The sequence below is a fragment of the Strix aluco genome, chromosome 21 (assembly GCF_031877795.1).
Source record: "Strix aluco isolate bStrAlu1 chromosome 21, bStrAlu1.hap1, whole genome shotgun sequence".
Classification (NCBI taxonomy): domain Eukaryota; kingdom Metazoa; phylum Chordata; class Aves; order Strigiformes; family Strigidae; genus Strix; species Strix aluco.
This window is the reverse complement of record NC_133951.1, coordinates 12,108,997-12,135,320: the sequence shown is the minus strand read 5'-3', so window position 1 is coordinate 12,135,320 and position 26,324 is coordinate 12,108,997. Positions and strand designations below refer to the sequence as shown.

The 26,324-nt window shown below is 43.5% G+C and overlaps 1 protein-coding gene across 7 annotated transcripts; it reads left to right on the top strand.

Moving 5' to 3' along the window:
* The first annotated feature begins 328 nt into the window (after positions 1-328).
* LOC141932891 (ATP-binding cassette sub-family A member 10-like) lies at positions 329-26,324 on the top strand. 7 transcript variants are annotated; one of them, XR_012625953.1, is made up of 42 exons: positions 329-765; positions 2,872-2,978; positions 3,366-3,576; positions 3,993-4,151; positions 4,400-4,500; positions 5,314-5,540; positions 5,868-6,006; positions 6,367-6,552; positions 7,666-7,813; positions 8,316-8,487; positions 9,066-9,124; positions 9,540-9,650; positions 9,743-9,918; positions 10,278-10,397; positions 10,763-10,901; positions 11,036-11,126; positions 11,406-11,545; positions 12,175-12,291; positions 12,463-12,658; positions 13,403-13,569; positions 14,304-14,431; positions 14,794-14,931; positions 15,479-15,592; positions 15,884-16,051; positions 16,399-16,509; positions 17,137-17,265; positions 18,067-18,135; positions 18,585-18,676; positions 19,120-19,246; positions 19,612-19,729; positions 20,198-20,289; positions 20,660-20,838; positions 21,433-21,508; positions 21,790-21,884; positions 22,330-22,449; positions 22,653-22,793; positions 23,063-23,142; positions 23,219-23,274; positions 23,877-24,267; positions 24,471-24,671; positions 25,706-25,878; positions 26,051-26,324. XR_012625953.1 is itself a non-coding variant. In XM_074847106.1 (39 exons), exons 2-39 carry the CDS (start codon positions 2,880-2,882, stop codon positions 23,973-23,975), a joined length of 4,833 nt encoding a protein of 1,610 aa, XP_074703207.1. In that variant the 5' UTR covers positions 329-765; positions 2,872-2,879; the 3' UTR covers positions 23,976-24,464. The 7 variants fall into 7 exon arrangements, 5 of the variants coding, with proteins under 5 accessions (XP_074703207.1, XP_074703206.1, XP_074703208.1 ...); XR_012625952.1 differs by lacking the exon at positions 24,471-24,671; XM_074847106.1 differs by lacking the exons at positions 24,471-24,671; positions 25,706-25,878; positions 26,051-26,324 and having other exon boundaries at positions 11,036-11,069; positions 23,877-24,464.

Below are 26,324 nucleotides of genomic sequence, written 5' to 3'. Positions count from 1 at the left end.
CCTCTGTCCCGGCTGGCCACCGCTCCCTCCCACCACCGGTCCCTCAGCCATGCTGCGGTGGGCAACGGAGGGGCAGGCGTGCTCTCAGCCTGGGGATGAAATCAAAGCCATTCCCTTTAGAAGCACACGGTTAGTCAAGAGATGTTTATTTTAATGTTTACAATATGTGTTTTAATCCGAAGAGCTGTTGCTATCCAGGAGGCAGAGCTTCACTGCTCTTCCTACACCGGGGCTGGTGGCACTGAAACAGCTTGCAAAAACAACCTCTGCCCTTCGGAGATAAGCGAGGGTCACTCTTTGCTCCTCCACCCACAGCAGTGTGCTGTCATATTGCTGTTGACTTCAGCCTCTCTTGCTGTACTGAGAAACATAACGGAGTTTGCCAGAGAAAGGATTTTTGTGTGGTTTGTTGTTGGGCTCATTTTTCTTCTCTTGGCCAAGACTCAAGAATTTCCTGAGTAACTTTTCAGAGAATCCGCTCCAGCAACTCAACAGCAATATGCTCTGTTTGCTTTTTATATCATAAATAATTCTGAAGATCTGCCAAGGAGGAAGGGGGGAGGAAGCCAGGGAAAAGCGAAGTGATGGTGTGAGGAATGCCTTTTGGCAGAAGTGCCTGAGTGAAAAAACGAGTGCGTGGACAAAGGAGCCCTGAGAGCTGCTGGGACAACCGGCAAGTCCATCCCAGGGAGACTCAGCATTTCTGCTTTTACAGGCACGCTGCAGAGGACGAGCTCTGGGCTCCGTTCAAACCTTCCCTTTAAGGTAAGGCTTAAACATTCTTCTTAAAGCAAATAAAAACTGTTATTTAAAAGGTATAAAAACATCCAGTAGTTAATAACACTGCTAGTAAGACTGAATGCGTAGGTGGGACACTGGGCATCTTTCTAACAGGCTGAGTGAGTTAAGCTTGCGATTAAGCTTAGTGACTATTTAAAGGAGATAGTCTTTTTAACCTTACTTTGATGTGAAATAACACACAACTGGAGCTCAGTTTACAGCAGAGGTGTATTTCCAATGTTTCTCAGTGAGAAGAGAATGCAGTAGGTTCAGCTCAGCTCAGTATTTTAAGTAATCCAGCACATATGAAGAGCAGTGTAAGCTAAAGATTAAACTTTAAAAGTCTTCTGTCCATTTTACACTCTTAAAAATTCCTCTTGAAATACTGAAGGAGCAATGAAATTGGTTCTGCCACTTTTCTCCCAGCTGCCCAAACTCTGCAGCAGCGTGGTTGGGGGTCAGGCAACACTGAGGGGTGACGGAGAGGGGGGACATGTTGGGATGTCCACGATGGGTACCTGGTGTGGCTCTTCATCCCACCCAGGAGCCCCAGTGATGCATCAGCTTGTTGAGATTAATCTGTATGACTATTAAAATGAAGGACAAACTGGAAACCTGCTTTAGCTGTGACACAAATCTCTTTTCAGTTGTGGAAATGTAGGTAGGTGACACACACAGTCTTACACCTTGCTTCTGTTAGGTTAAAAGGTGACCAAGCAATTGCAAGTTTAACTTCACAGTTTCCTCAGGGAAGTCTAGAGATCATTAGCACAGGCTAAATTCAATTTTTTATATGCCTGGATTTAGTGAGATCATCTACAAGAGAAAAATCTATTCAGAGTGATGGCAAAACAGCAGATTTCTGCCACTGCTGCGTCCTCCTGCCGTGCCGTGCCGTGCCAGTGCGTGTGTTTGCAGTGTGTACCCAGGGAAGACCATTTGTTGCAGCTGCTTTTCCAGCATTTTGGTGCCTGCTGCCTCCTTGCAGCAGAGACATGCCTCTCCTGCAGACTGAATATAAATATTTGGAAGAAGATAAACTCTGTCTTGCCTGTCAGCACCGTGAGGCATCATCCCCCAAAGGGAAGAGGACAGCATAAATCCTCCTTCCGTATGACATGAAGGTTTGAAAGGATTAGGTCTATAAATGCTCTGGTATTTCTACCTGAGACTTCACTTAAGAGATCAAGATCTTGTTTGAAAGCGTATTTTAGCTACATATGTGACAGCAGAGCAGTTTGGCTACGTGAGTGTAGCCTTTCGTGTTTGGCTACTTAGTCCTTTTGCTCATGATTATTTTACTGATGGTTAATACGGACATATCTCATCTGCAGAACTTACTCTGACAGCCAGCTTTATGCCTACTTCTTTAAATTTCCACCACCAGCATTAATCCAGGCATCAAATCTTTGTTTTGCTTTGATCATGTTTTTTTAAGGACGCTGCCATGGCTTTTGGAGTAACACACCACTGCATGCTCACGGCTATCTGTTTCTCTCTTGTTTTCCATGAATATCCCCGACAACGACAGCTCTTCCGACGCACTTCTGAGAATTTGCTCTCTCGTAGCTCTGAGTTGCCTTCAGTCAACGCTGCTTTCCATATGAGCTCAGCTCACACCGGAGCCAGGAGTTGCTCAACACTTACTGGTGTGAAGCCTATAGCACATTAAAATTACATGCAAAAACATTTTGGTGATTTTAATTGACCATATTGTTGTCATTTCTTGGATATTAAAGCCTCACAAGATAATTAGGTCATGTAGTCTGATCTTCCATTTTTTATCTCCTAAGTAACTCCTCCCAGCCTTACCATGCTACAGCATGGAAGCATGAAATTCTGGTTATAATCAGTGTGTTACTCGTTGAGCTGCAAGGATTGGGAGTATGTTGGTCTCTTGATGCTAGAAGCTGTGCTGCAGGGCTGGCTTGTGCTCAGCACATGAGGTCTGAGTTGCTTCAGCTCTCTCTCTTCAAGTAAAAAGAGAAAATATCACTGTGCACGTGCACAAGGACTGTGCGAATAAAAGCAGTCACTGCTGTTCTAGCTTTCGTTGTATTTGAAAGTAATTTTTTAAAAACCTGATTGTAGGTTCAAAGATGACCCTTCAGAGAAATATGAGTGTATTCCAGCAAACTAAAATTCTCTTGTGGAAGAATGTACTTATCAAGTGGAGGATGAAGATGCAGAGCTTTCAGGTAAGCTAAAAAATAAAAAAATAAAAGAAAAAAAGTGAGTAGCTAACCACTGAGAGTGGCCAATCCCTGCCTGTCCCTATACGCCAATTTCTTTTTGTAAAATTCAAAGTTAAAGTACTTTTAAAAAGCCTGACTGGTAGTGAACACTTTGAGACTTTACTATCTTAAATAATATTTCTGTCTTTTATGTGACATATGAGAGCACAGATGGGCTCTTTGAGCAGAGTAATTTACAGAGGTGCCAGGCACAATGCAAAGACCCTGTTAGTTAGCTGACATCTAAGAAACTGGTGTGACTGTCTCTTGTTTATATTCTAATCCCACAGAGAACATGCTCTTATACTGCTGTATTATTAAATTCTCTTCTCTGCTCTCCCCCTTCCCTAGGAGTGGATGCTGTCTCTGCTCTTTCTGCCGCTGACGTTCATAGTGGGCACGTTCATGATGAACACCCGCTACCCCGAGGTGCCTTACAGCTACCTGGGGCAGTTGGATGATCCCGCCTACAACGCCACTGGGGTCACCATCGCTTTTACACCCATCACTGTGACCACAAGGCAGATAATGAATAAAGTGGCCTTGAACTCTGTAATGACAGGTATGTTTTGCTTTTTAAATATTTAGCTTTGTCACTATTTAACCTATTATATGTGTTTTAGTGGTGTGTCTTTGGTCAGTAGAGAAAATTAATCCCACATTCTCCCCTCTCAAAAATATTTCTTCTCTAGTATTTAAATCACTAGTGAAGCCAGTGTGTGCTTCTGAGCTGTAAAGCTCTGTCTTACCTGACATTCACTATGTAGACTAACACTGTTAAGTCACCTGGGTTCATTCTTTTGAGGTACGCCTCTTAACTGGTAAAGTGTGAAGTATTTAAAGGTGCCACCCTGACCAGTGAGGAGAACTGGAAAGAAAGAGTTGCAGTGCTGAAAAAATAGAATATATACCCAGTGCCTGTGCACGCATTTCCAGACCTACAGAAATTCATTGCAGTATTTTTATTACACACCACAGGTATAAAACTAGAGGCACTGGACAATGAGAAAGCCCTGGAAGAAGCCTGGATTTCAAATGACGATATTATTGGGGTTGTATTTAAGGACAACTTCTCCTATCGCCTCAGGTTTTCTTCTGGGAAAGTGGTTATTCCAAATGACAACTTTGGATATATAGGTAATACAAAATGAGAATTTATGGGTGGGTGGATGGCATGGATAGTTATCACTTTGTTGGAATAATCCATATATGTTAAGTGATGTAATGAACTGCTAATTTTTAAATTATTTTGTCAGTGGGCCACTGTCCATTTGAAGTTTCCCATAGTGCACATGTATGCTCATCATCAGCTTTTGTAGTGAAAACCAATTATATTTCACTGCTCTTTCCTGTGATGCCCTTAATCTTTCACCTCACCCTTGCAGACAACTGTTACAATTTCTCCTCGCACTACTGTCAGAGCCCAAAGTATTGGTACGCAGGCTTCCTGTCCCTGCAGTCCAGCATCGATGCTGCTATTATAGAGGTAAATCGAATTTATGAGCTGATGTAGGTGTCCTTTTATTTTAAACCTGGTCCAGGTAAAACAAATTGTTCTGCGGCAATAGCAAGGGACGGGCTTGTCAGAAAACCAAATATTTTAAAATACTCAGCCACCTGAGTATTATTGACAATGACAGTGAGAACTTGAATGCAGTTGGCAGTTTCTGCAGAAAATGACTGCTTTCTATTTAATTTTGGAGATTTGTACTAACTTTTGTTTCTCTTCAGAACGCTATTTCTCTTAAAGGCTGGGCACTAAGCGTAATACCGTTATTTGATTTAGAGTATTTCTCAGATACCAAGGAAAAGGCAATTCTTGCAGGAGACTGGGGTCTCCGTAGTATGCACAGCTGCTGGATGACTTGGTTTCAAAGTCATGTCTGTCATTTCTTGTCTTTCTTTCCCAAATTGTTCCTCAGAAGTATACCAGGGTAGGGGTCATTCCGCCTGGCTGTGCACCTCCAGCTGCCCAGGCTGTTTTCATACTCGGGGAGAGAAACAGGGCCTTGGGGATTGCTAATCGTTTGTGTGTCTGGATCCTTACTTCTGGATGAGCTGAAGGATTTATCTCTCTCAGTAGACAAGGGAGGGAGTCTAGCTGAGGTGCAGACACACAAGTGAGTCAGATGAGCCTTTTCTACAGGGATTTATTGCATTCCTTGCTGATGTTTTCTCTAAAGCTGCATTTAAAAAAAAAAAATAATCTAGGGCCAATGAACCAGAAGGTTCCTTATATAAATAGACCTCACTGTAGAAAATAATTAAATACTGAGATGCTGACCTTGAATTCTTTTAGGTCGTGTCAAATCATTCTGTTTGGGAAGAAATGAAGTCAATTGCTGGTGTCCGTATGAAGTCCCGGAGTGTCATCTTCTCAATTACATTAGAGTACAGTTATTTCATGATTACTGTCGTGATGTGCTTCTCTCCATTCATGTATTTCTTATCGATGAATGTTGTAAGAGAAAAGAAGAAGCTCAAAGTACTGATGAAAACAATGGGGCTGCAGGATATTGCATTTTGGTGAGTTCTTTTTTAACTAAAGGGTCTGTTTGCCAGAAATCAATATACTCTTGGGCATTTGTGCAATGAACTAAGTGAAAGGAGTTCATAAGTTTTCTCCAGTACTCTAAGGGCAATCCAGAAGGGTTGAGCATGGCAGTGGCATATTCTTCTTCCTTGGGTATTTCCTCCTAAGGTGGGTGATGCTATCTGTTCTGCCCAGAGTATGAATGAGTTGACCCTGGGGAATACTAAATATTTTAATTTAAAATGGTTCTGCCACGCGGATGAAGTCGTAACAGCAGTTCTTAATTAAACGGAAGCGTAATGCCACCTTTCCATCCTCAGGCTCTCCTGGAGTCTGCTGTATGCTGTTTACGTGATGGTCCTCTCCTGCCTGCTGACAGCTCTTGTGCTGCAGGATGTTTTCTACCTCAGCAGCTTCCCTGCGGTCTTACTGCTGTTTTTCCTGTACGGCCTAGCATGTGTAAGTCAGGTTTTAAACCAAATTGTCTCACCACATGATTTATTACTATGTTGATGAGCCTAAACATTACTCCACAGACTTTTTCACAGTGCCCAGGGCTGTATCCTTTGCATGGTCATACTAATTGAAATAGCTGAGTGGATTCTCTGACTCAGCAGCAGCGATTTGAATTGCAGCCTGAAGGTTTGACATTGGCTACAAAAGGCCTGATTTGAAACTCAGATCAACCCACTAAGGACTTTAGTGTATTTTATTACACAGACTCAGCTCACCAGTGATCTGTTTGCCTGGCAAATGGAAGTGCTGCTGTTAAAGATATTTAGTTCCTTCAGTGACTGAAGGAAACTTCTATTCTTACAGATCCACCTGGTTTTCATGCTCTGCTCCCTCTTAAGGAACCCCAAACTTGCCGGCTCCATGGGGTTCCTCATCACCTTTCTCTTCGGATGCGTGAGCCTCGCAGTGCTGATAGAAAATCTTCCCGAACCGTTGAAGTGGTTTCTCGGTCTCTTCTGTCCTTTTGCATTTAATGCTGGCATTGCAAAGGTATGGGGCAGGCATTGCAAAGGTATGGGGCACGAGCTCTGCAGCTGAACCTTCTCAGTAGTTTGCTGTCCGGGGCCCTCTCAGTGGGACAGAGAACTTCTTCTCTCAAACAGTGGCAATAAAAGACCCTGCTGTACTTTGCTGATAGAGAAAGGCATAGGAAGTCATAGTCCTCATTTTAAAAGACCAGATTTTCCACATCTGTAAAATCTTCAGGTGCTTTTCATTCACATCCACGTCCTGTTTTGAAACGTCCATGGGAGCTGAGCTGCTGTTGGGCAGCAAAGAGGGGCTCCAATGCCCCCTTCCCCTATTTAAAAAGCCGATGAATGCAAAGAAAACCACGGCCCTCATCACAAATAATCTGCTGTTGTGCTCTTCCATAACACCCACATGAACCCGAGGAAGTCCCAGCGAGCCCATCACCGCACACAACAGCACCATTATCCACCAGGGCCAGACCCAGGCAGGCGGGAGTTGACTCGGGAACATCAGCTCTTCACTGCCCGGTCATTCCCCTCTCACCGCAGTGACTCTTCCTGGCAACAGAGGCTGTGCAAATACAATTCGAGTTTTCTACTGTGGCCATCCTTACTTCATCCTCACTTTGGATAATTCTGTGCAGTTTCCCATTTTTCTGTCAGTCATATCTCCATAACTCTGAGCGATGCTTTCTAGCTGCAGTTATTTAATATTTGATTTCCAGATGTATAAAAAAATCTGCTTGGTAGAGGAGATTTCTGCACCAGCAGAAAAAGAAACTGAGTTTACTGCTAATTTGATGTATGGTTAAATCAATTACTACATAAAATTATACCATCTTTGTCGTGACCCTGTCACATCAAGGGTGCCAATATCATGTTTCTTGAATGATTTTCTATAAAACTGTGATCTTTGCTGCTGCTTCTGGATTGTTCTGGAAAATTATGAATGAAAACATAAGATCGGTGCATGGAGTAATTTTATTTCCCTTCCTCATTAGAAAGAAAGGAAGAAAAATTGGTCAGTACTGCAGATGATTTCTGGGTTAACAAAGTCAGTTGCATCTACGGTTTGATGGCATGTGCATAGTTTTCCGGCCTGAAAATTATTCTTCTTTGCCCTTTATTCCAGGTTTTCTATTTAGAAAAATATGGAATGGGTTTCTCTTTTTCTAACCTCATGGATGAATCATACTTTTTATTTTCGACTTACATTATGCTGGTCTTTGACTCAGTCTTGTACATGCTCTTAGCTATGTATTTCGACAAAGTTCTGCCAGGTAGGTGTGATTAATGCTTATGATCATTCTTTCTTCTTTTATACTTTTGATTTATACAGAATGCATGTAATAGCGCCTCAAGGAAATGATGGGCTGCTTCATTCTCTGAGTCAACAAAAATAGGTTTTGGACTAAAAAAAATTATTATATCACTGAGTGACTTCTCTGCCCCTGGCACACAGACTCGTAATTCCCAAATCAAAACCAACAAAGTATTTAGTGTTTTTTCTTTCTAATTATACTGCAGTTGAACTGTTTATGAGAAAATAGTGTAATAATGTGTGGGACAATATTTTAATTCATTAAGTAAAATACTGAATTCATTAGATATGGCCCTGAAGCCAACCTTCTTGTCTTGTCTACCCAGCTCCAAACCTCTTTTTAACTGGAGAAAGTACCAATTCTGAGGCAGCCAAGTACTTATTAGAAATGTTTGGTCTAGGACGGAGTCTTGGTTTTGGCTTTGGTTAATGACAGGTCACCTTCTTTGCTTCCCTGTCAGGCAAATACGGCATCCCAGATCCCCCTTTTTTCTGCCTGAAGCCCTCATACTGGGTGCGGAGCAGGAGAGGCTCCACCAGGGAGATGCCCAGAACAACAGTGAGCCCTGAGGAGCTCCTCGGTGATGATGTAGAGCCGGTGCCCTCCGAATTCATGGGGAAGGAGGCCATCAGGTTAAGAGAGAAAGAATTGTTATTCATGCTTTTGAGTTGACTAGCTTGGGTTTAATGCTCTCACAGATCACTGCTTCTGCCATCAGCTTTGTTTTGACTTATCCAGGCAGTTTTTATGTTCATGAGTCTCCCAGAAAACACTTTGTTTCACAGAGAAAAAGTAGAGATAAAATGTAGATGAGATAAATACATAATTCAGGCTGGTCACTAATGGTGAAGTGAAGATAAATTCAGATTAAAAAATAACTGTTTTTTTTGCTGTGGACTTTGTTAAACATCCATTAGCGACAACAAGGAGAATGCAGAGGGCAGCCCGTTGCAAAACATCGATCTGTTGCAATGGGCTTGACCTTGTCTTTGTAAGGCTTGGTGCTCCCGTATTGCGTGCCGGGTAGTGATGTTCCCGCCTGTGTACAGAGCATGCCAAACCCTGCTGAATCTCAGGGTTGCCTCCCAGGACCTATTATTTTCATGCCATTTCTGACATTTTAAATTAAGGGCCATAAGAGTGAAAAAGGGCACCACGGAAATATCTTTACAGGAATCTTGAAATAATACCCTCCTTATCTTCCTTTTAGACTCACCAATATTAAAAAAGCATATAAAAAGAAGGACAAGAAGACAGAAGCTTTAAGAGGTATGAAAGCTGTGATATTGATTCCTGTTAAGATGAGGAAAAGCAGCTGTGCAAACATTTCAGTCAGTCAAAGAAATAAAAGAACCTTGCATTGCTTGAAAAATTATGTAAAATATTAATTGATGTGACTACTATTTTATTCAGTTTTTACTCATTTTCCATCTTTAATAAGACTAAAGAGAAGAAAGATTTTTTTTTTCCTATTGTTTTATTTATGTCTTTTCTGCTAAATACAGAGCAGCTTCTTATGCCTTTAGTTAAAGTTTTGCAGAACTTTGCCCACGTTGCTTAACGCACTTCTGGCTAATTATTGCTGCTTAGTTCTTATACTTCTTGACTTGTGTTGCCTTCGACAATGAATTAGAGGCAAGTCAAACCTCTTTTCTTCCCAAACTTGATGTTGTTTTCATTCTAGGTTTGTCTTTAAATATTTATGAGGGTCAGATCACTGCCTTACTCGGTCACAGTGGGGCTGGAAAGACAACACTGTTAAACGTGCTCAGTGGACTCACTTTGCCTTCTGAAGGTAGGATGGCAAACGGTGGGATGGGGTGGGCTTGATACAAAAGCTATAAAGACCAGTTCATTCCACCTCATCATGTTTATTCCTGTAAACAGGGTCTGCAACAATATACAACTACAAACTGTCTGAAATAGGAGATAGGGAAGAGATTAGAGAGATGATTGGCATTTGCCCACAATTCAACGTACATTTTGAAGTCTTAACGGTGAAAGAAAACTTGAAAACTTTTGCAGAAATCAAAGGCATCAAGTCCAAAGATGTTGAGCAAGAGGTAAGTGTGTGTTCCCCTGAAACGCATCACTGCACAGCAACACGAGGCTGTAGGCAAACCCCACGTTTCAGTAAAGGCCCCTTTTGCACTGGGAAGCTCAAAGGGTCCACCTGGCTGTGTCTTCTGAAAATTGAAGCTGGTGGGCTTGATGCAACCACAGCGATTCCTCTGCTCAACCCGAGGAGACGATGGCATGTAGCAGCCCCTGCAGTGGAGTGCTGGTGGTGGTAGATCTCGGTACACGCTCTTAGAAACTGTGCCTTCAGTGCCAGCCAGATCTCCTTCAGGGCTAATAAAGGGTGGAAGGACAACTGGTGCTGAGATTAGCTATTATTTAAGGCATCCTTGTGCCGTTCTAGGTGCAAAACATTTTGGAACTGCTGGATATCAGTAATATTCAAGACACCCAAGCTGAGAAACTGAGTGGTGGGCAAAAACGGAAGTTATCCATTGGAATAGCCATGCTTGGAAAGCCCCAGGTAAAGCAGCAAGCACAGCTCTGTAATATAGGGAATATTCAGGTTCAACATAACCAAAACCTTATGCATGTACTTGGCTACAAGTTCGTGCATGATTTCAGACCTCTTTAAAGCACTCATAATTATTAAAATTAATAAATCTAATAATTCCATTTCATTAAATTCATAACCCATCTTGCTAGTCTAGTTTTAAAGCAGATAGATAGTTCCCTGACCTCTGCACAGCTCCCAGAAGAGCTGCCTTTGTATAAAAGGTGGCCTGGGTCTCTTGCCTTCAGGACCTGGGGCTTTCAGGGGAACACCAAACCCAAAAGATGTGCAATTGCTTCAGCAATGAGGAATGTCTGATTTCATCCTTTCTGCAGGTTTTGTTCCTGGATGAGCCAACAGCTGGGTTGGATCCCCTTTCCAGGCACCAGGTGTGGAGCCTCCTCAAGGAGCACAGAGCTGGGCGGGTGATCCTGTTCAGTACCCAGTTCATGGACGAGGCCGATATCCTCGCAGGTGAGCACAGGCTCAACCTGTAGCATCTCTGCAGAATAACCTTGGAGCAGAAATCCCATGTGAAGTTCAGTTGCAAAAACAGTTTTGAGTGACTGCTCTACAGTAGAAATTCCTTTGGCTTTTTCTTTCTTTAGACCGCAAGGCTTTTATCTCACATGGGAGGCTGAGGTGTGTCGGTTCTTCTCTGTTCTTGAAGAAAAAATGGGGGATTGGCTATCATTTAAGGTACCTACTTCAGCCCCAACTGCTGTCTGGGAACGTGCATGTACAAGGAGCCACCAGAATGACTGTAAGGGGGGAACTGTAGAGCAGATGTTGTCAAAACAAGAAAATTAACTGAATTAAAGTGCTGAAGCAGCACTTTACTCCAGAGTAAGGAATGGATAAAGTATGCTGGAGTTTTCTTTTTATGCATAGTAGCAAATATAATGGTGGTTGTTGTTTGTTTGGGTTGGTTTTGGTTTTTTTTCAAAACTAAGCATCTGTTTCTTTTCAACTGAACAGGATCCATGTCAGTGAGTCTTGTGACTTAGAGAACGTGACATCTGTGGTTAAACAGTACATCCCCAATGTCATATTCTCAGGACACAGTCAATATGAGCTGAGATATAAACTGCCATTAGAAAACGTGACTAAATTCCCAGGTAACGTATATTAAAATAATAGAGAATTGTCTATCGAGAAAAAATAATCACAGATGTGGGGAAAGAGAAATGAAAAGGGAGATTTTCTACAGGAGCCACATAAGGACTTTAGAACTGTTGCATTTTGTTTTTCTCTCCACAATTTTAACATCCATACATTTAAGATCAAAATGTACAACAAATGCTTTTCTACTGTTTGTAATGAAAAACCTAGCAGGCTGAACTGGGCTACATGTGTTACTGAGAGTTTATTTTCCTTTCTGTTAAAAGAGAAGATAGTGACAAGAGAAAACACCATAAAACCAGTACCACCCCCCACCTGCAGTGGCACCAGGCAGACCCTCACACACCACACATTCAGTGTGACAGTCCCACAGTCCCACCACCTCAGAGGATGCATGGCCTGAAATGCTGGTGCTAAGTAGAAAAGTATCTTCAATGAGCTATGTATGGATCTGGCAGTTTTGTGTTCCTCCAGACCCTTTGTTTCCTGGCAGCTTGCTGCTTTATTGTGTTCCTATCACTGGAGATGCTTCAGTCAGGTTGACTCAGCTGAACCAAAGTCTGGTCTGAAGATACATGTTCATGTTTGAAACCTTGAAGGCACTTGTATTATCTCTGTCCTGCAGATCTGTTCAGTGGCCTTGACAGCTGCTCTGACCAGGGAATTATCAATTACGGAGTGAGCATGACAACCTTGGAGGATGTCTTCCTGAGACTGGAAGAAGCCACAGCGGATCGAGAAGGTACAATCATGGCTCCAAATACACAATCCGCAGCCAAAGAGAACAGCTACTTTGCAATAACCCCTGAACATGCCTCCAACAGTTGATTACTAGGTGGCTCCTGATTTTTCACACATTACAACATAGAAGCTGGTCTTAGACATAAACATGTACATGGAAAACTCTTTGCAGATGAGCACGTCCTTGGGGAGGAGTGGGCAGAAGCAGGACCACGATGTCCCGACGAGATGGAGCCAGGCTCCCTGCTGCTCTCGGACGCCAGGAAGGAGGCAGTCAGTGGCTTGGCTCTCTGGAGGCAGCAGGTCTCTGCCATAGCATGGGTGCACTTCTTAAAGCTTAAGAGTTCGGTGAAAAACCTGCGGTCAATGTAAGTACCAAAGTGATTGTCCCTTTCAGAACTGGAACTGGACACAGTCACAAAGGGGGGACAATTTTCACACCCTTGTTTCAATGAGCTTTTGAATTAATTGATATCAGGTCTTGGCTATGAATGATCTTGGTAATCTGCACTCAGTGGAGAGGAAAGCTTCTTCCTTTCCAGTGCCAGTAATATAAAATCTCCTTTTTGTACATTTTCATTTCTATACAGAGTGATTTATGCAAGGGAAACCAGTTTTCTTTTTGAACAAAAGAATCATTTAGAAACATTTTAATTTCAGATGGAGGAGGAAGTTTTAAAATAAACTAGTGTGTACAGAGAGAGGAGAGAAAAATATTCCTTTCAGACTTTCTCTTTAATTGTTTTTAAACCTCTCTCAGGTTGCCAGTGTTTGAATTCATTTGGTCCCATTGGTCTTCAAACTGGCATTTCCTGGTGGGGCACAAGAAACAGAAGGGAGATGCTGATTTATGAAAAACTTACATCTTAAGGAACTCAGGCTTTTCATGGCCCTAAAAAATTGAGCACTCCAGACCTGAAATCCTCTCCTTGCTAAATTTTGAGGGCTTTTGTGAATGGTCAAGGTTTGAGACTTCTGAAAATAAAACTGCCAAAACTTTTTAACAGGAAAAGCATTGGGTAACCTGAATATAGTACACCATTCCCAATATGCAAATGTGTTCTGCTGAATGTCTGTTTTCAGAGTGTTTATTCATCTCTTTCTTAATGTAGTTTGCTGCTCTATGTGGTTTTTCTGCTTCCTCTGGTTTTGCAACTGGCCCTGGTTGCTGCCTGGCAGAGTGTGAGTGCTTGGGAGCTCTCATCTGCACGGTATTTCTTGCCCCTGGGGAAGACGGCTCACTCGGAGATGACCAGCCTCCTGGTCCACAACAACACGGGTGAGGGGAATGAGCCATTCCTCATCTTTTTCTATTCTGGGGGTTCTTGCTGTTGCAAAGGAAAACAAGTGAAAGAGCAGATGGTTGTGGGATATAAGGGTTCTAAGGGGTCATGAGGGTTTTCGTGACAGAAGACCGTAAGTATCGTCATTTTTAAAGGGTTGTGAATGAAGCCCACTTTGGCTTCAGCAGCTGGTGAGATCCTGATGCAATGATGTGAAAAGGGATATCGTAGCAGATGAGATTGGAAAGCATGCAGTTCTTTCCCTGCTCCGAATCCAGACCTCTATCCAAACAATTTCAGAGTGTGGGATTCTCAAACCAGGCACCACACTCCTGTAAGGGCTCACTAATGCTGAGTCAAATTAATGGTCTACTTCGAGTTTTACCTTCAACATTCCTACATTCCACTTGAGTGGATTCTACTTTGTTATTTGGCCACAGTATGATGCTGTTGGCTTCATCAGACCATCACAAAGGAGAATACATTTTGTAGCAACTCAGCAAAGGAGGAAAAAATGACAGTGAAAATTCAGTTAATGAGACTGAAATCCGTTCAACTTCACAAAAATGAATGTGCAATGATCCACCACATATGTGCTGTCTGATGTCCACGGTTATTAGACTTTCTCTGTTTTTGTTCAGTTGTCATGGATTTTTTTAAAAAAACAAACCATCAAAGACTCTCTTGCTGTTCAGTATTACAATTCCTCTGTGTTTGCCTTTCACATCAGGCACAGGCATTGAAGACTTCATCCACCTGCTTGAGAGCCAGGATCTCACAGTGGAAATAATAAGCGAGGAAAATATCACAGAGGAGCTAAAACACAATGGGGCTATAAAAGTGTCTCGCAAAGGTCAGGTGAGGATTTTTGTTCTCCTCTTCCTGTTTCTTCCCAACAACTGAATAAGTGAAACGTCTCCATCAGCTCTAGCTGTGGGATGGTCCTATTGAATAAGGCCTCCAGGTACAAAGATCTGGAAGTGTTTTAATCAGTAAACTGCATGCTAGAGGAGAACTTACCTCCCTCATCCTCCACCTCAAACTTTACATTTTTGTTTCACAGCTATACAGTCTTCCAATACTCACAATTTGTTTTTTAGCAGACAAGGCATAAGAAAAATTATTTCAGACCTGGATTCTCCTAGTATGATTCTCTTCTACTGCTTCCCTGCAGATGAGGAAAGCCAAGATTTTTCATCTTGTTTTCTTGCTCTTTGAAGAGCTACAGGTTTACCGTGTTATGCCACATGGAGGCCATCAACTGCTTCCCGGTGCTTGTGAATGTCATCAGCAACGCTCTGCTGAGAGCCCTCAATTCCACCGTGCACATTCGGATCTGGAGTCATCCATTTTTCTCTGTAAGTGTCAGAGCCTGGCAGACAGAAGGTGTCAGAAAATAGTTCTTAAATCTTCTTAAAGTCTCAGTAAGCCATCAGATTTTAAGGGGAAGCCATGTGGGGCTGTCTGTACCTATAAACCCACCTTCCTCAGTGGTGGCTCTGGAACTATCATGTTTGACTTCAGGAAAACAGAAGTTATTTTTTTCCTTGTGGGTCTCGAGGGCTCCTGAACCTCTGTTGGTGGCTGGAAGGGTTTCTTCAGGAGTTTTCTTATTCTCTACATCATGTTATTCAAGCTGTGGCCCATCAATTGACAGAGAGATGAAAGCTCACCACAAGCCTGAGATGGAGTGGGACCTGCACCACCCATCTCTCCTCAGCACTGGCAAGCACTTTGCAGGGCTATGGTTTGGGAAAAACCTTCCTCCTGACAATATTTGGTTTCAAATCTCACTTTGTGTTCATACTGCCCGGTACTTCAGGAGAAATGCGGTAAGATGAATTGTGGCATCTAACCATTACATTGCAGATGTTTTCTACAAACGCTTTGTTCTTCTGTTTTCAGATAAATGATCCACGATTCTGGGATTATTTTGTTGCTTTTTACCTCATTTATATGCTATTGTTATTCCCTGGTTTTCCTCCTCACTTTGCAATGGGCTACATGAAGGATTATAAGGTAAATTCCTTGAAATGGAGCAGATTTGGGGTGGGCAGAAGGGGTTACAACTGCATTGCCACAAGGACATTTGAATATGATGGGCAGCTTGAGGCATTTTTCTCTGTATTGCCATGAGCAGCTTTGCAGCCAGCACAAAATGCTAAAAGACAAAAAGAGGTGGAGTTTTACCCCAGTATTGCAATGGTAACAGCTTTTTGTTAGCTTTTTATTTCCTGGAGCCGTTTCTTTGGGTGCAGTTGGCCAACCAGGCACCAGCCATAAACTGCCCTTTGCATTGTGCCTTCCCAGGTAGGAGCTCGTGACCAGCTACGGGTCTCAGGGCTATTTCCCTCAGCGTACTGGTGCGGCCAGGCAGTGGTGGACATCCCGCTGTGCTGGTTCCTTCTCTTCTCGATGTTCGGGCTTCAGTTTGCAATGAGCAACAAAGTTTCTGGAAGCATCAACTTCTTCTTTCTGGTACATCTCATTCTGGCTGTTGCTGGTTCACTAGGGAGGGATTGGGGTAATATTTTGAGCATGTGTAGGGGTAACTGAGACACCATGGGTGCAGACCTCTGGGTCCCCAGATGCTTACTGGCCTTCTCCTTGTTTCATCTCTTATCATTTGGGTTTCCCCAGCTGGAAATAAAAGGCAACAAATCTTGCCTTAATATACTCCTTCACACTTAGCAGTAAAATTGTGGCAATTTCTGAATGCCCTGATCTTAATGCATGGTCATTTACACCAAACCACATTGCTATATATAGATTTCCGGTTGTTAGATCACTCCATTTTCTCCAATGAAAGCCCTTTATTTCTGTAGATCATGGGTACTTTTGGCTATGGAATTTCTATTGTTCTCTTCATCTACTTGATCTCCTTCATCTTTCGCAAAGGATGGAACTGTGATTTTTGGTCTTTTATCCTGATAGTGGTAAGTATATGGCTAAATAATGTGCTGCAGGGTTTACAGAAATGTATTTTGAGATCTTAAGGATGAACTAGAGGTCAAAGCACCAAGTATAGATGCAGAACATAAATACGGGCATATGTTTTTTCTATATTAAATTCATGTCACTGTGTTCTGTTCCCACAATCCTGCCGTGGCACGGGGAAATGCTTGGATCCTACCCTGAGCTAGTGCAGGAATGGAGGCAAAAAAGTTATTTATCACTCTGTTCGACACCTCGCATCCAAGAGATGTAAGGTGTTTAGACATCAGGTTAGACACAGATAGCCCGAGCCTGATGTGGAAGGAGATGGGTTATTTGGCATGAACCAGGATGGGAAAGAACAGGACAGGATCTCATGCTTTGTTCTTCTGCCTGAAGCAGCCCTGTGTCTGGGAAGAAATTTCCCCAGCTGGCCCAAACCTGCAGCCTACCCTCAGGCAAAGATGGCTGAGGACCTCTTGAATCCTCACTGTTTCTCATCTTTATATTTCTTGTCCATTTTTAGAAATTCAACAGGGAATTGAAAAGGTAGACCCACACAATTTTTAAGATCAGTGAGGAGCATAACCCTTCCCATCAGCTAAGTTACTCTCTTGTTTTATTTTTAGGTATGCTTTGCTTCTTTTATCATCAGCAGAGTCATGGATTTCTTAATCGACACTAGCGTCTCCCTCTATGTTTTGTCTCTCTTGATTCCTGTGTACCCACTGCTGGGTGTAATGATCTACTGCCAGCAGGTAAGCAAGTGGTGGCACTGGGCAAGGAGCAGCACCCCACCATAAAACACAACCATGTGTCCTTGGGAGCAAAGTCTGGTGGTAACCACATGCTGCATTCTGGGAATGTTCATTAGTTTCCTCTTACGGGTGGGATTTTCCAAATGGCCAGAGCACACCATTTCAGATCAGATCTAATTTTTCCAGCTGCTCACTATGGCTAGGGGCTACTTCTCATGCAGTTGAGCTGTGACTGTAGATTAGGTAAGCACTCTCATTTCTTTCCATGCAGAGTCAAGCAACTTGGCTTGAACAATCATAAGAGAAAATTTGAAGTTACACATCTGACTTTGCATGGAAACTGGGTGAGAATTAAGAATGCTCACAAGGTGCTTTACTCTGTCAGCTGAGAGTGGTCATGAAAAATCAGCTAAGAATTTAACAAAACCCTCCAGCTACGTGCAAGCCATAAATGACTTAGGAGTGAAGTCCAAATAGAAGAGACGACTCCTCCGTCCTGTGCCACTCACCTCCCTCTCCTCTGCTGGGACATCAAAGCAGAGGAGACCGGATATTTTCCTGTGATAGGCCCTCACCCCCAGAAGGAGAGTCTGATACAGGTACTGAGTGCCGTGACATTTTCTGATATAGAACTGGAACACCCAAAGTCAAACATCTGTATTTGTTCATCTGTATGGTGAATATTTTGGGTGAATCAGAAGATTTTGTACATTTTCAAAGCATTTGTTGTTCACTTTTAACCCTTCCAAAATTAGCCATCATTACAGGTCTTCATTATGTTTTGTTTTCTTATTCTTACAGATTTTTATAGAAGATGCTGAGGTATTTGGTGTAACTCCAAAGAATGATGTGCTAATAGCTGTCTTTGCAGTAAGAAAACATCTAAGATTATTTTTGTTTAGCAATGTGTGTCTCCTAAACCCCATCCTCAGTTATGAGGAAGCAGGCAAGAACCCTGAGCTCATTTCATGCAGAAGGAGGATCTTGGTGGGTCTGGAAGACAGATTGCCCCTCTGTGCAAAAATAACCTCGCTCCTTTGAAACGGGGAAGGGAAAATGAAATAAGCCCAGATCACTTAATGCTGTCTTGTTATTTTATTAATTGTGTTTTTCTTCCACCATTGGTATGTTGTGCAATATTGGTAAGTGGTAGTAGAGTTCACAGCCTCCAGGATTACCCTGAGTTTAGATGTTAGTGGACTATTTTCACATACTGTGTTTTTCCCTCACATATTTTATACCACTGCCACCACCTTCTCAGTTTCAGCTGTAGTAGGATAGAAGGCAAGGCTGTTAATGTGGCAACCTCTTTTTTTCAGCCTTATATCCATTCTGTGGGTTTCATTTTGCTTCTTCGATATTTGGAGATAAAATATGGAAGAGCAGTTCTGAGAAAGGACCCAATATTTAGGTTTGTATAAACATACATGCACCACAGGCCCATGCGAGACCTAAACTCCTACCGTGCTGCTTTTCCTTGAAGACAACATTTTGATCAGATATCATTGCCTTTGTGTCCCTATTTTTAAATATTTTTTTTTTAATACTGGTGATTTTTTTTATAATTAGAATAGCCCCGTAAATACTACAATGCTATGATAATATAAATCAGCCCTCAAGATTGTTAGTACCTCCACACAGTGTTGCCTGTGCTGTGTGGATGTGCCAGCTTGGTTCGTTGTACAACACAGAAAGATTATAAATATATCATAAAAACCCAAACCCAAACCAAAACAAAAAAACCCACAAGGAACATTGAACCAGAGGGACATTCACTCTTGGTCTATCCAAAATGCATTGTTGGAGAACAAGGGTGAAGAACTAAATGCTCAGATGGATCTGGTGGGTTTGTAGGATTTCCCCAAGAAGAGAAAGCAGCCACCAGCACCCCGAGGAGCTTGAAGAGGAAGATGAAGATGTTAAAGCTGAAAGAGCAGCAGTGAGAAATGCCATAGCAGCTCTGAGTCAGGAGGAGGTACAAGTAAGTGTTGTCCTTCTCGTTTTATTTTATACCAGTATTAAAATACCACTGGTAGTAAAACACCACTGGTAAAAAACAAACCACCAAGTATCAATAAGTGCAGGCCAGTGCTCTGGCTGTATTATTCTCACTGGGAAATTCGGACTCCCAAGCGTACCGTGTGGGTCCCATCAGGATAGAGAAGAAAGCTGTTAAGAGGAACGTGGACAATCAAGTGTCCTGTTACACCTCATATTCTCAGTGAACGTATAAAATAAATTCAAAGATCTTTAGATTTTCTGCCTTTTTTAATGGAAAAATATTACTGAAGGATTAACGCTATCCAATATAATAGACTAATCTTTCTCTGTCCTCCTCGCTTTCAGAAATCTGTCATTATTGTCAGCAATCTCTGCAAGGAATATAAAATAAAGCAAGCTGGTTCAGTTTTTAAGAAGAAGAAGAAAATGGCCACTAAAAATATTTCCTTCTGTGTTAAAAAAGGTGAAAACTGGAACTGTTCTTCTAGACCTATTTTGGACCCTCAATCATACCCAAAGAGTTAATTTTCTGCAGATTCTCAGTTATCTGAGCAAGGACATAAAGATCAAATCTATTTGCTCTCTGGTTAAGGCATGCTCGGTCTGTGGTTGATGTGTTAATGAACAACGTGATGTAGATGCATCCTATTAGTTACCTTTGACTCTCCGTTATCTAAAATAATGTAGCCCCCTCTCTCCAGGATCCACTTCAGCAGTGGCTTCTGAGACACCTGGGAGCAATATTCAGACTTGCAGCATCAGTTAGAGTTGAAACATTATGGGCTCTCAGAGCAGATATTTATACTGTTTACTTTTATATGATCTTTGATATTAGCATGCTCTCTTTTACATTTTTTTCCTTTGTGGGACTGTGCTTGATCTATTTGTTGAATGGGAAATATTACTAAGAAATTGTATGTATTGATTCCAGGAGAAGTATTGGGACTTCTGGGGCCCAATGGAGCTGGTAAAAGCACAGCTATCAAAATGATTACTGGAGAGACAACACTGACTGCTGGGCAGGTAGGAGGCATCTGGAGAAAAGGGATAGATCCATGATAAAAGTGTAAGTGCAAACCTTGCACCTAGGCTAAGCTAAGATTTTTTATTTTTTTTTTTCAAAGCACTATTAGCTATCAAGGTTTTATCTGAATTGATTGTGCTATTAAATTAAATAATGTATTAACAAAAAAATATTGTGAGTTACTTCTAAGTTTGACAAGCAGTTGCATCTGCCCTAACTGGCCATGTAAATGAGGGTTTCTACCACCTCTCCCTTGCTCTTTGCGTTTCCTCACCTAAAACCCAGTGAAACCCATAGTCTTCCTCTGAACCGTACCCTTGTTTCTGGGCAAGGCTATGTGAGAGCAAAATGATCAGGCTGGTTGTGCAGGTGCTGATGAAGAGTGGAGATGGAGCAACCTCCCACCTCCAGGACCACGAGCCCGCCTTCCTGGGCTACTGCCCGCAGGAGGACCCGCTCTGGCCGAACCTCACCGTGCATGAGCACCTTCGGGTTTACGCGGCCGTGAAAGGGGTGTGCAAGGAGGATACAGCTGCTGCTGTCAACCAGTAAGGATGGAGGGTGTTCCCAGGGGTTGGTCAATGTTTTATCCCTGAGTCCTAGGGCATGGGGAGGGGACTAGAAAGTCAAAATTCACTGTGAGTCAGAGGTAATCTTGAAAAAAACTCAGGAAATGGAGCTGCAAAAGTGATTTTGTGCTAAATGCTGTGATTGAGTGAGTGGGTTAAGAAAATCTCCAATTTGCCTAAGTGCATTTAGTGGGGATAAATTTGCCACTAATGTCCTTTTAAGTATGTTATCTTGGGAAGCATTTCTAAAATCTCTGATGTTATAGTTTGGCACTACAAGAAAGGGTGCTTAAGTACTGCCTGCTCAGCTGACACTGGCAAGGCGGAATGGATTTATAATGCTGTTGACACTAATGATGGGTTTAGAAAAGAGCTTGTGGCTTATTCAGTACACTTTGCTTCAAATATTCACTTACATTTTAATAACACAATAAATGTTTAATGAAAACAAGCAGGAGTCAAGAGCAAGGGGAAGAAAGTTTCTTTTTCTTATCATTTTGGGAATCCTTGATGAGGGTGTTGAGTTGGGAATAACAAAAATGTTGTTTTTTCACTTGTTCCCTTTCCCCACAGAATAGTGAATGCTCTGCAGCTTCAAGACTATTTAAAAAAAAAACCCAGAAAATTATCTGCTGGAATAACCAGAAAGGTATGGGGTTTTTTTACCTGTAATGAGCACTGCAATGCTCATAACACAAATCAAGAATCCCCTTTGTGAGCAGAGGGGACCTACCAGTGCCCTGAGTTACCCAGGAGAGCATCGTGTTGTCTCCCATGGTGGCGTGCTGGAAACTAGCTTTTTCCAAAACCACATTTCCTATAAATCAGAACCTTGATTCCCATAAATGAAGTGAGGCTGTCCGCAGCTCTTTGTAGGCAAAGTGTTAGGGACTGCAAGAGATTTGACTCGAACCCCTTTCCCTGTCATAGCTGTGCTTCGCCATGTGCATGCTGGGCAACCCCGCGGTCCTGCTCCTGGATGAGCCGTCGACTGGCATGGACCCCAACGGGCAGCGCTGTGTCTGGTGAGTAGGACCTCAGGCACTGTGCCACCACGGTGGTAAAGGGGTTGGAAGCCAAGAGTAGATGCCTAAGGTTAGATAGAGAGTGTTTTACCCCATCTGCTGTTAGTGCTGCTCATCATGTGCCAATGGTTTTACTGGCAGCTCCATTTTCCTGGTTCTCTCTAGCTAAAGCAGGAGCAAGGAGAAAGAAAACCTATTTTACCTTCACCCTTGTTGCAAACTTGAGGACAGTCATGTGTGCGATTTGGAAGAATTCATGAAGGGACCTTTTTTTTTGTTATTTCAAAGTATTACCATGTGCACATCAGTTTAAAGTTGCTGTATGTAAAAGCTTTCCACTTGTTTTTAGCGGAGAGGCATTTGGAGGGACAAAAGTATAAGAAAAAGTGTCTGATATTCCTAGGGATTGTTAACTTTTCCTTATTCCCCCCCCTCTGGTCCTCAGGAAAATGATTCGTGCTGCCCTGAAAACCAAGGAGACAGGAGCCCTCCTGACGACGCACTACATGGAGGAGGCGGAGGCGGTGTGCGACCGCGTGGCCATCATGGTGTCCGGGCAGCTACGGTGGGTGGCAGCGTGGCCAGCACATGGCTGAGCTGGGAAACAAGGGCTTCTCCTCCAGCCTCACCCACCTGAGCCCACCACCAGGGGCTTTAGGAAGGGCTCCCCATGATTTCCCCAGCAGTACAATTTGGGAAGGAGCAGACGGTGGGGCACAAATGGTTTTACACTGACATCTTTTCTCTTTTTTCCTCCCTCCCCTGCAGATGCATTGGCTCCATTCAGTACCTGAAGAACAAGTTTGGCAAAGGCTATCTACTGGAAATTAAGGTCAAGGATCCAGAGCACACTGATCTTCTCCATGCTGAGATTTTGAGGATTTTCCCAAGTGCAGCCCGTCAGGAGCGGTAACTATAAAATATGGGATGAACAGTGTTTTCAACACTACCTCATCCCTAAAAATGTACCAGATGGACAGACACAGGATCTCAGCTGGAGAGGGATGAACAGCTCAGAGTCCCTGCTTGGGGACCTGATTTGATCATTTCCCCACATCCAACCCTGTTGTGATCCCTACAGCAAAACGTCCATACATCCAGCTCATAGTATGACATAAAGTTTTGATTGCAGAACCTCAATACAGAACAAGAAGCAGTTTTTCTTCTTTTTCTTCAAGGTTTCCCTCTTTGTTAGTCTACAAGGTCCCAATGGAAGATGCACTGCCCCTGTCTCAGTCTTTCTCCAAGCTAGAGGAAGGTAAGAACAAAACAAGTTGGCCTTTTGAAAAGGTGGAACAGGCTGCTAATTTTTGGCTCTTTCTATTTCTCCACAGCCAAACGAAACTTCAACCTCGAGGAGTACAGCTTCTCCTTGAATACTTTGGCTCAGGTGATTTTAAGGCTAGACATGCTGTAGAGGCTTGAGCAGGAACAAAAGCCGCAGCGAGACCTGGGCCAGTGCAGTGGCAGAAGGCTGCTCCACCAAAAAACTGCCTGGGGGTGGTGGGTGAGGGCTCCTCTACTGGGAAAGTGGTGAAAAATGGTTTGGTTTTTTTCACTGCTGGGATTTAGCATGGTGGGAACAAGCCTAGGCAAAGTGTTGCTGCCTGACTCCACTCACCTGTGACAAGCCTACAGCACCGCCAAGGGATGGATGCCCTTGGTAAGGTGCCCATGGCCAGTCTCTATGGTTGCTCCTGAAGCAGCAGGTTATTGCTGCTTGGACAAGGCTGGTGGCAAAGATGAGGCACACTTATGGCAATCCATTGGTGGGTAAAACCTACTCTACAGATACACCTATGGGCAGCCAGTGCCTCTCAGCAGGTTGTACCAGGGAGTACAGGAGTCTCAGCTACTGTATATGTGCTCCCCACATAAAGCTGCTGCACAGGCCTCTCAGGGAGGCTGCAGAGCTGTACCTCCTGTAAAGGAGCATCACAGTGTCTAGGGAAAGTCAGAGAAATAATCAGAGTTTTACCTTGCCCATTTCAGGTGTTTTTGGAACTCTCCCGAGAGCAGGAAAAGGGTGATTTTGATCTCACCTTGGATGGGACTTTTGAATGGAAACAACTTCAGCAGGAGGACTGTTAAAGATCTAAGATGCTCATTTACACATTACTCAGTATTAAGCTAACTGATGTGATACTGCACGTATTTACTGCCATTATCAGCGTACCACGAAGTGGAGGAGCAGGCTCTGCCTTTCCAGCGAGCATTGGCTGAGGGCTCCTCTCCCATGCAGAAGACATTTCACCTGGACTCTGCAGGTGTCTACACTGAACCCTACCCCAAGTTGCATTTCCAAGGCCTGGTTGATGAAATAGTGCCTGCACTGGCGGCAGCTCTTGTCAAGCAGAGCAGCATGCAGCAGAGGGACAGAAAGGTTTGTAGAAAGAAAGGTCATAACCCATCTCTGGGGATCGAGGCTATACTTTGCTCGGTGGATCTGGGTGCATCGGGGAATCTGCCAAACTTCTGGGCTCCTCTCCGACCACTGTGTGGAACTATTTGCCTACAATGTGTTTGAATACACCTTATTGAAATTTGCGCTCTATTTTTATACCCTTCCAATAAATGTCTCTATAGAAACTGCGGTTACACCCTCATATGTCATTATTGCTGTGGACCATCAGGAACAGCTGAGCAGCTCAAAGTCCTGCCCTGGGGATGGAGGTGGCTGCAGAGGGTGCAGGGCTGCTGGCCAGGCAGTTGTAGTCCCTCATGTTTGCTATCTCTGGCAGCCTGGCTCGGCGAGCATGCTCATCCCTGCCCTCCACCCATGCTGGGGTGAGTGGTTGTCACTCCTTCCTCTGGAAACCAGCCTGGGGTGCTCATCCTGGAGAATAGAAAGCTCTGAGGAGGCCTTATTGCAGCCTTCAGTACTTAAAGGGGGCCTATAAGAAAGATGGGGACAAACTTTTTAGCAGGGTCTGTTGCGATAGGACAAGGGGTAATGATTTTAAACTAAAAGACCGTAGATTTAGCTGAGATATAAGGAATACATTTTTTATTATGAGGGTGGTGAAACACTGGCACAGGTGGCCCAGAGAGGTGGTAGATGTCCCATCCCTGGAAACAGTCAAGGTCAGGTTGGACAGGGCTCTGAGCAACCTGATCTACTTGGAGAGGTCCCTGCTCGTTGCAGGGGGGTTGGACTAGATGACCTTTAATAGTCCCTCCAAACCTAAACTATTCTATGATTTTCCTCCTGATGACTCAAGCACACGTTATCCCTGTGCCCAGCTCACTTGCAAAGGTTAAAACTCTCACGGAAAATACCAAGTCCAATTCTCTTTATATAATCTGCAGCGGTGGCTGTGTTGCAATCGCTGCTTGTGTACATTCCCCACTCAGCTTCAAAACATATTTTGGCAGTCGGAGGACGCATATTTAGAGAGATCATGATTATTTCCCTCCTGGTTGCACAACAGTTCCGTTTCTACTCTCCACCCCTGGGAAATGCGTAAGTGAAATCACTGAACACTTTGGTCACCTGTTCATACACTCAGCTCTGGGAAATGGGAACTCAGTGAAAGGGAAGAGTTTTATTCAGTGCCCGGGGGATAGCGGTGGTGGAGAACTCGAGCCGTGAGCTTCCTGATAGAATGAGAGTTTATATAATCCATTTCTGTTGGGGGGTTTTTCATCACCATGTTTTGGTTTGTGCCTCTGGAGATGCTGCTGGTGAGAAGGGTCCCTCTGTTGTGGTGGCTGCTGATTTGAGGGGACTTGTAAAATACCTCTCCTCTGCTGTTCGTATCTCTGCTCTTACACGCAGACCCTCACTTCTTTAACTGGGAAATCTCTTTTCTATCACACAGCGTGAGGGATCCAGGTCCCTTTGGAGGTCTTTGAACGATGTAAAGACACAAACAGTAATAAAAAGCCCCAGCAAACACGTCCTGTCCCAGAGAGAGCATCTCTGGGAGTTGGAGAGGGGAAGAGGAGTGCACTGGGATACAGGGAAGAGAAGAAAGCCGAAAGCAGGACTGAGGTGTGAAATCTTGCATTTCCTTCTCTGGGGTGAAGAGCATCTCCTGCCTTGGCTATTCCTTCCAATGCTACTTGCAGAGTTGTTTCTTCTAAGTGATTACCACCAACCCCCTTCACCCTCCGCTACCACAGGTTTGATTATTCTCCGTGTTATTTGGGGCTTTTCATTGCAGGGGAAGATGAAGAAAGCAGAGCTGCCTCCCTCGTCTCTTGCACAAGGAGGAGAAGGAAAAAGACCCACGGATAGTCCCTCAAAGGCGACCTCGTTGGAGTTGGGGCTTTGCTTCAGCCTGGAGGAGAGAGGGACAAGGCTCATGGCATTGCCAGCACACAGTCAAGATTTCCAGGTCCTGGCCTGTGGCCAGTGCTTGGAGAAAGGGGTTCTGTCACCAGCACAAAGCGGAGCTTAGCTGGCAAGAGGGAATGAATAAAAGTTCTTAAAAAGTT